The sequence below is a fragment of the Merops nubicus genome, unplaced genomic scaffold (genome assembly GCF_000691845.1).
Source record: "Merops nubicus isolate BGI_N331 unplaced genomic scaffold, ASM69184v1 scaffold31463, whole genome shotgun sequence".
NCBI classification, from domain to species: Eukaryota; Metazoa; Chordata; class Aves; order Coraciiformes; family Meropidae; genus Merops; species Merops nubicus.
In genome coordinates this window covers 34-9,298 of record NW_008600130.1, presented here as the reverse complement: position 1 = coordinate 9,298, position 9,265 = coordinate 34, and the positions used below count along the sequence as shown (strand labels likewise).

General features: G+C 41.5%; 1 protein-coding gene across 1 annotated transcript; it reads right to left on the bottom strand.

Moving 5' to 3' along the window:
- Positions 1 to 5,863: 5,863 nt before the first annotated feature.
- On the bottom strand, positions 5,864 to 8,992 carry COPRS (coordinator of PRMT5, differentiation stimulator). Its single transcript, XM_008937619.1, has 3 exons — positions 8,872 to 8,992; positions 8,072 to 8,329; positions 5,864 to 6,033 (listed from the first exon to the last, which is right to left on the bottom strand). Exons 1-3 carry the CDS (start codon positions 8,990 to 8,992, stop codon positions 5,864 to 5,866), a joined length of 549 nt encoding a protein of 182 aa, XP_008935867.1.
- Between the last annotated feature and the right edge of the window lie 273 nt (positions 8,993 to 9,265).

The window sequence follows — 9,265 nt, the reverse complement described above, 5'->3', positions numbered from 1 at the left end:
CGTGTGTATACTTAATTATTAAAGCTGTTTTTAGAGCTTTATTTTGTCTGTGAAGTAAGAGCTTACAAGATGTGGGAAATCAATACAGAAGAAGCAATTCTTCTGCCATAAGAACACCTCAGGTGGATCCTGGAGGACACAGGGTTAGGCTATATGACCAAAGTGATCCTTATCTATGACACATACCCATTACAAGTTTAAAATAGCAGCTACATTAATTTCCTTCTACACTGTCCTGCTTTCCCTAGGGGAGTTTTAAGAAGGGTTCTGAATTGCAATGCAATATTGGATATTTTTTTATATGAGACCCAGTATATTTTGGCAAAATGCAGTAAATACAGCAACTGGAGCCACAGAAATCTCTCTGGCTTCAAGCAGAAGGATCTAACAGCCCTGCAGAGTATAAAACCTAGATGTTCCCAGTTATCTTCCTCTGCAGATATTTTATTTTCACAGAAGATGCTATTCTGGAGCAGATGTGGTTTCTAAGTTTTCTAATATTGCCCACTTGAGGTTATATCAAATCCCTATCAAACATGTAACATGCTCCTCTCCTGACAAAAAGGCTCCTTTTGGAGCTCCTCTGTTCAGTGCAGAGAATCCTCCTGAGACACCACCAGCTCAGTATTCATTCATGCCAAATACCTCAACCCGAGCTGGCTACAAACAGCATTGGCTTTCAGTAGCTGCCTACCCTGCCTAGAAACTAACTCAGATCTAGTGCTGCACAAGGTTCCAGTCTCTCACTGCTCCCCCTAAAAGCTGCTAAAACAACCCATAACACATTATTTTGTTTTGTTGTCCAATGCTTTTGCTGGAACTCTCAGCTGCTCCTCTGACCTTTCTATTCCAATTCTACCACACTACTTGTCACCAACACTGTGAAGACTGGCTCTGCTAAAATTCCTTTCCTTGCTATCTGGAACTCCAGTTATGTAAAAGGAGGTCATGCTCTGCTGTAGAGACAGGTTCTGTTTAATCACCTCGTCACACCTATTTACTTCCCCAAGAGCACGTAACATGGGAGAGGGAGTTACACAACTCCCAGCCAACTGTAGCCAGCCAGTTCTGTATTGCAGTGTTGCACATTTACTCACAAACACATAAGGTGTCTGGACAAAGATCACAGATGAAAGATATTACTTCATCTGTGGTCAAATTAAAAAACAACACATACTTGAAAATATTTTGTTAAGTAACTGAAGGAACTACTCAGTGAGAACGTAAAAGTTCTGGAGTAGCTCCCAAGGTAGAGACAGAAAAACTAAATAATTTGTTTAATATCAGAAGTCGAGTCTGCAATACCTACACTGATTAAAATTGCAAAACAGCACAATGAGAACTTGGCACTCTCTGGTGTTTCAGCTCTCCCAGCAAATGTGGTGCTCTATGTATATTTTACTAAGGATCAAGAGCTCAAAAATAACTGAGCAGAATTAACTGTTATTTCCCTTTGACAGAAATAAAACAAGCAACTGAGACCTCAAAACCAAATACATACAGCTTACATATACAACTCAGTCTTAAATTCCTGTGTCATACAATGAAAAGACTTTCCAGGTCTAAATGCAAATAATTGCAGGCAGATCAGAAAAGGTTTGATTAAAATAATTCAGGCCAGAGAATCACGACTTGCTGAATTAGAAGTTGTTAATTTTCCTAAGCTGATTTCAGCTACGCGTCCTGAAACTAGTCGTAAGGAAATACTGACCATGAGCTTTAGCTCACAGAGAAGACACAGGCAGTGCACAGGGGGACAGACAGGGACAGAGCTTCTGCTTGGGTAATGAGCTGCAACAGTTTATACCAGTGGAAGAGCTGTTTCCTCCACTGAACCAAATTATTAGGGTTGTGTCCTTTGCAGCATTTTTTAGTAGGTTATAGTTTCTTCTGCCAAACCAGGAAGCTATGCTATGAGTAGCTGGTACTCCCAGGATAACAATTCCACCACAATTTTATCCTCTACTACTCGAGCCTCTGATGTCTACATTTGCAATACAGAACCACAGAGGGCAAGTATCACAAGTTCCTTCCCTGTGCCTCCAGAGCCTTACCCACTAGCTTCACAAAATGACCTTTGTTACAATGGGATTTACACTGGTGTCCTTGGAAGCAGCAGATGGTCAGGATGAGCTGCTGCCATCAGCATTTTTCCTTTAGTCTGTGAAATTATTCACATCGTCCCCTCAACAGTGGAGGCATTTTCTCAGCTTAAGAGCCAAATCACACTAGTTAAAAGATGGGACAAAGAACAAGTCAAGCACTAGTGTCTTTAAAAGACACTAAAATGGGTTGGATTTTGTGGTTATATAAGAGCAAGGAGCTACTATTCTCTATCTGATATATGAATTAAATGTTGTACCTTATCAACAGGAAATATGAACACATTTCCTTCAATCATTTCCTCTTGTAAAGCATTCCCTGCAGATCCCAAAGGAAACAACAGATGCACCCAAAACAAGTTTTTGTTTCTTTGCTGGCATGTGTAAAGAAAATGCAAAACTTGGTTCAGTTTATTTTTATTTTAATACCTCACTATTCAGACAAAATTTCTTGCTCGGAGAATTTGAAGTACTTTATGAACAGGCTATCATTATCTCTACCTGTGAAATGGGGCAATGAGAAGAAAAGCAAGGGCAGCTTCAGAGTTGTACCCAGTCTCCTAAGTCACCACATTATGCCACACTACCAAGCCACCCCCACAATACCAGCCCAGCAAGTGTATTAACCCACAGTGGAGGCTTCTGTCCTTTGAGTGGTACCTCATACAGTAGGTAGAGGAGGGGGAAATCTATTGTTAGAGATGTAAATGCATTTAACTGAGAAATCTTTCACACCTCTGATAAATTTTCCAACTGATTTACTGCCAGTGTGTTTCTTGTATGTGTAAAACATTTACAGTCTGGGTCCTACAATGGGGCTCTCTTCCCTCCCACAACCCGGGCAGGCTGAAGCGCTGGCGCTCTCGGCTCAAACTGTTGGCTGATGTTACCTTATGTTTTTTTAATTGCAACGTGTTCTTGCCCAGAATGACACGCTTGTGTCAACACAAAACAGTCTCAGTGCAAGGTTCACAATGGAATTTGAAACACTCTGTAGTGCAGAAGCATTGGAATTCATGAGCTTGGTTGCAAATCCTTCCAGGGAGATGCTTTCTGAGGAGCCTGCGCCTGGTTTTCTAATCCCACTGAAGTTTGAGGGCATTCAGATCAAGCTTTACATTAAGCCTCTTCCCTAACAAGCAGGGCCAAGACAAATGAAGTTACATTTGCCAGCATATCCCTAGAGAGCACAGCACATCTCTGCTGGAAAATCCTCATGCTATTTTTTCCAAAGTTGGTGGGGTAGTGTCAGTTCTAACCTAGAAGGGAAACTGAAAACAAATCTTTGAAGCTTACAATCATGTAAAATACAAACAGCTCAGTAGGGAAGCCAGTCAAGACAATTTCTCCTCAAATAACAAGGCAGCTCAGATAGAAAAAGCTGATTGGAATTAAAGGTACAGGCTGAAAAAAAGAAAAATAAAATGTATAGAGTGCATAGAAAATAGACTGAAGATTTTGGGATTGCTGGAATTTTGGAACAATACAGGAGGAAAATCAACCTAATCAATGTTACAAAGACTTTTTGGTTATCCTTTTAAAACAATTCTAAAGAAAGTAGGTTTGCTTCCACAGAATTCTGATGTTTCCTCTTCATTAAATTGGGTAGGGGACATTTCCCACAAGCATAGTAAAAAAAAAAATAAATTCATTAATCCTGAAGTGATGTTCTTTTCTCAGCCATGGGAGATTCAGTCCAGCAAGTATAACTTCAGTGAAATTAAAAAAAAAAAAGAAAGAAATTGAGGAACTATGTGGGCCACTGGCAGCGGGCGGCTCTGGCGCGGCGCTGGGCAGGGCCGGCGATTTACTGCTGCCCTCTGCAGTCACCGCTCAGCATTGCCAGCTGCAGCCAGGCCTGGAACCCAGCAAGGGGCTCTCCAAAACACCTCTGCTTCTCCAGTTGCTTTGCCAGCTTACCGGTGTGTTGTTACTTCAGCTATATTCTGTGCTCAGTTTATGAATATTGCATCTATAAATGCAAATCAACAACTGGACACTAGTTGGTGAGTCAGTTCTAGCCATGCTCACAGTTTCATTGATTCATTTCTCAGAGAAAGAAGCCACTATGTACCCAAAACTGATGAGCTGGTCCTAGTCAGGTCTTGGGTCTGTTCCAGAGAGCCAAGTGCGGGTTGTAAGGGAGGCAGGACTTGGCAGAGCCACACGCTGGCCGATAGCAGCAGCCCATGAAAGAAAACCCCACACCCAACCCCTGAGAAGCACAGTGAGGGCTCTCCTGCCATGCAGGGAAAGAAGAGGCAGCTGGACTGTGCTTTCTGCTGTGCGTGTGTTGTGGAGGCATGACCAAGCCAGTTTTGAAGGAAATACTAATCCCTAGATCACTCCACCATACCAGAAAAAAAGAGCAGGCCCTCTTTCTAGCAACCTCACCACCAGGCTCCCACTCTACTTGCATTTGCTTGGTACTAAGACATAACGTGGAACTGCAAGGTACCAGAAGAAAAGGCATTTCCAAGCTCTTGTCCTCCTCTGCTCTCAAGGCAAAGACTAAGCAGATATCACTGTCTCAAACACTTCCTGCTTCCAAGCTAATGCTTAAAATATTTCAGTCTCATACACTGGATAATTAAAAAAAAAAAAAAAAGTAGCTTACCAATGTTAAAAGTTACCAACTCACACCTGAGAACAGACAAACATGGGTGCTGTGCTCCAGGAACAGTCAGCATCAAAACATAAAGCCATCAGAAAGTTCTTGAGAGGTAAGTCATGAATGAAACATGAGCATTAGCTGAAGATAACTGTTACTCAAGTGACCATCCATTCAACCCACTTACATATTTGATTTGAGAATGCTTCCTTCAACTCCAAAGCAAATGCAAGAAGGATATGGTTCTAGATCCAGCTCTTCTCTCAGAGACTTTATGGAGCTTGTTTGTGTTCCATCTCATTTGCCACAACATAAACAACAACAAAAACATCCCAGCAGTATCAGGAACCTTAACCCACTGCTGTTTGCAGGAGGTTATATGCTGCAAGACACTATGCAAGCATAGACATTTTTCTTGTCATTACATGTCTGAAGAGATTTTAAAGACAACAGTGAGACCAGAGGACAATATGCCCATATACAAGAAGGCCTGATGTGAAGGAATCTGTCAGGAGGTAGTCTTAAGCCCCCAGCACTCCTCTTGGATGCAAAGGTCCTACTACATGTCCACGTGTGGATTTGTGAAAGATGTACTGTGTATTTGTAATTTCTTTATACTGAAATACATAAAAATAAAACCAAAAACTCATGCTGTATTTGTTTAAGCTAACTTTGTTAAACACCAGCATTAGATACAGAACCACAAACTGTAACAGAAATACAACAGAGAAGCTGGAAGGAGGAAGAGTTTTCAAAGCTATCCAAAACAATTTGATAGCAACAAGTAAAAAGGAAATAAAACTAGAAGTTACATAGACACACAAGGTCAGCATGTCAAAACTGGCAAACAAACAAGTTTTGAAATTAAACACTTCCTCTCAAACAAATAATCAGTAACAATATAAATCACAAACAAAAAGTTCAGAAATGCCCAGACTCCTTACAGCTAGCACCTGCTCACACGTTTCCAGGGACATGGTGCTCAGTTTGCAGTCAGCTCAGAAGCAGCCTAAGCAGAACTTTGGAGATGGTGCAGCACCTCTGGCCTTGTGCACAACTCTGCCAGCAAGCCAAAGGACTTGACATGACTCAGTCGGTGAAGAACATAATCCAACTCAGAAGTCAAACTCAGTACTGACCAGGGTCAACCTCATTCATCAGCATCGTCAAACTGGCCAGCCTCGGTCACTCTGACTGGAGGGGCAAAAGCAACGCAAGCTGCATGGTGACAGCCTGGGTTGTAAAACCAGTCCTCTTGCCACGAGTATGAGGCTAGAAGATTATTTTCCTGAAAGCTTCCACAGTAGAGATCATCAGCATCTAAAGGAGATTAAAGAAAATATTTAAACCATGGGAGACACTTAGAAAACCAGTGGTATCATGCAACAGATTATACTGCACACCTACAGCATCTTCCAGTTAGCTATTTCAATTTGATCTGCCAGCAACCATTAACCAGAGCTACAAACAAAGCAAACAGCTGAACTTGGCACCACCTTCATTTTCAGGAAGGTTCTTGACACAGAGACACAACAGTTTTCCAGAAAACTCAACAATACACCTGCATTCTGAACATCTGACAGCAGCTCCTACAATGCAGGCAGTTCTTCTGTGTTTAATTCAGGCATAAAAGACTCATGAAACCATTACTTTTATTTCCTCTCCCCTTTCCTGCTGCCTCCATAACCACATCCCAACTACAAGCCCACCCAGGCCCTTTAAGAACTGGGTCATAGGACAGAATGGAAGGGTGGGATCCTGTAAAAGCTGGCTCTAAGCAACATTTCCACTAGGCTAGAATTAAGCCTAATAAGCCTGTGATTTAACCAGCCTCACACACAAACAGGGCAAAGTCCTTTAACAGAAACATAAGATTTCTAGCCAGCTGAGTCTGAAAGGACTCAGCAAACGAAGAGCCCCAAGTATGGGGCAGCAGAGGACCCACCAGAGTACATCCACCTGTCAGCCTTCCAGCAGCATGGCCAAACAAGCCATCAAAACAAACATTTTTTTAAAAGCCACAAAATGACCAGCCAAGTACATTTTTTTATCTGTAGTCATTAACAAATCAGATACTTGTAGTCAGTGTCCTCCAGAAGCACCTGAATCCCATAATCACAGCTTCTTGAGTCTGTAAGGATTTGAGGAGCATAACCTACAGGTAGGGATGAGTTAGTTAAATAAAAGACAAGAACTTGTGACAGTTCTAGTTAAAAAGCAAATGAAAAAAAGTCAGAACATTCTATAAATTTAAGCAGATGAGAAATTAAAAGGGCAGCCTGGGATAGAAGAGAAGGAAACACTGAAAAAGGAAAGTCTTTTTCTCAGATTATCCCATGTGAAAAACTACTACTGTATTTCCATCTTAACATCAGAATCATTTACTAGGAAGGCTGCAAAAACTTTCCCAGTTCCCTCTGTTATCCAACAATGGAACTAGAATACAACAGACTTTTATGGAATTAAAATAAACAGAGAATTGATATTTCCTAAGCAAAGAAAGGAGTGTTTGTATTAATTACAAAAGAGACACATTAATGAGAATTAAACAGAAATGGTACTATTCTGCCTCAACAAAGACACAGCAGGTTACCAGCCACCGCTGGCTCAACTCCATCCACTTGTCCTGTCCTCACACAGAGACTGGCAATGAGAAGATTGAGAGACTCAGTTCAACACACAAGTCACAGTGAAACAGTTTACAAATTGGAGGATTAATAAAACTCTAAAGATGTGGATGAAACTACTTTGATCCATTGCCACCTTTGTCCTTCAGACTGATGATGTGCACTATCACTTAGGAGGTTGAAGGTTCAAAAAACACCAAACAAAAACCAACTACACACAAAAAAAAAACCTACCACAGAGAAAGCCCTACAGGAAAAGCAACAAACCATGCTCAGAGCCTGAGTGCTTGTACTGCTTCCCTCAAAGAACTCCACACTCAAGAGCGACATTATGGGGTACAGTCTGGATGAATTTTCTTGGAGAAAAGGAAGAACTCCTCTGAAACAAAAAAGTTACATTTCTCCACACCATGTACCTTTCCTGCTTCAGACTAGCAGACAGACCACTGAGACCTAACTTCTCTGGAGCAACTTAATACACAGAGTTCTCCTTAGCATTCCACTCCCTAAGAATTCAATTGCTTACGCAAGAGTTTCGTGGGAATTTCATAACACTGCCTTTAAATCCTGTAATTTGACAACAAAATCATGCATTACAAATCCCCAAGGTCAACAACAAAAAATTGCTTCCCAAAAGCACACAGAGTTACTCGAACACATTCTGCAAAGCACCTTCCTCCAATGACACACTAACCAAACCTCAAACAAAGCACAGGTAAGTTTGTACTCACCGTAAGGACTACATCCAGATTCCTCCAGTTCTTTATCCCAGTCCTCTGGCTCATGCACAGGAGCAGGCTGCAGCTCTGGAAAAGCCACAGTCTCAGGCACACTGGAGGCTTCACTGTCAAAGTCTTCCCCATCAGCACATGTATGAACACAGTCAACAGAGGAGCCAAGGTCATTGCTTTCATTGTGAGAGCTATCAGAGAATTCTCCTTCTTCAGACTCGCTATCAAGTGCTTTTGGAATATTCTTCAGCAAATACTCTACAAACAACAGAAAGAGCCAACAGAGATATATAGTTTAGGAAATAAAGAAGAACAATTAAATGCTTAGCATGCAATAATTCAGCCAGGTATATGAATGCACGTTGTGACTACTACTCTAAGTATAATAAATGTAATTCCTTACATATGTAGTATCACTACAGTGTTGTTTCAGGGTTCAGATGCTTGGGAACCTTGGACATAGGCTTGCATCATCACAACACTAGCCCAAGTCAGGATTTTCCACAGACTCTTGTTGAAAAATAACTCTTTAAACTAGGGCACAGGACCCAGCAGTCTTGTTTCACCACATACACCTGTTGATATTTATGAAAAATAGGTACGTTGAAAAACCACAGCTCTAGATTACAAAAAAAAAAAAAAAATTATTATTTTTTTTTTGTAGCATTTATTCCTCTTGCACCTAAGCATACACAAGTAGCTACATGGAAATAATTCAGGGCAGTAATCAAAGAGGCATTTCCCCATACATCACCAGAGAGTTTTATTTCTTCATTTAGAGTCTAAGCTTAATTATTCACCATCTGCTTTGTTTTGCCCTACTATTTTAAGCTTACCTTTTCTGGGCTTCCAGGTCATAGTTTCTCTCTTATTAGGAAGCTGTTTCTCTTCACAGTTTGTGGACTCAGTAGCAGAAGCCATCACCTACAAGACAGTTTTAAAGAACCCAGTCGCACCTTTCAGTGACTCTCACTATGATGCCCATGTAACGTCTCCTGCATTTGAGTGTTTCTGAGCCCTTGAGCCTGACCTGTTTGTTGCTCCCTTGGTGAACTGGGGGGTGTAAACCAGACAGGCTTTCACGTCAGAAAGTTTTGGGAAGCACACCCAGAGCTGACCCAAAACACGCACATTTGGCAACAGCAGCAGGCTGAAAGCTGCAGCGGCAATGGAGACACAGGGAGCGGAACGACC

Excerpts from the sequence above, each read along its gene's own strand:
- COPRS (XM_008937619.1), bottom strand. The coding sequence starts at position 8,992 with ATGGCTTCTGCTACTGAGTCCACAAACTGTGAAGAGAAACAGCTTCCT. Across the intron at positions 8,330-8,871 it reads AGGGCAAAACAAAGCAGATG|AGTATTTGCTGAAGAATATT; the intron begins GTGAATAATTAA and ends TGTTGTTTGTAG. Across the intron at positions 6,034-8,071 it reads ATCTGGATGTAGTCCTTACG|ATGCTGATGATCTCTACTGT; the intron begins GTGAGTACAAAC and ends AATCTCCTTTAG.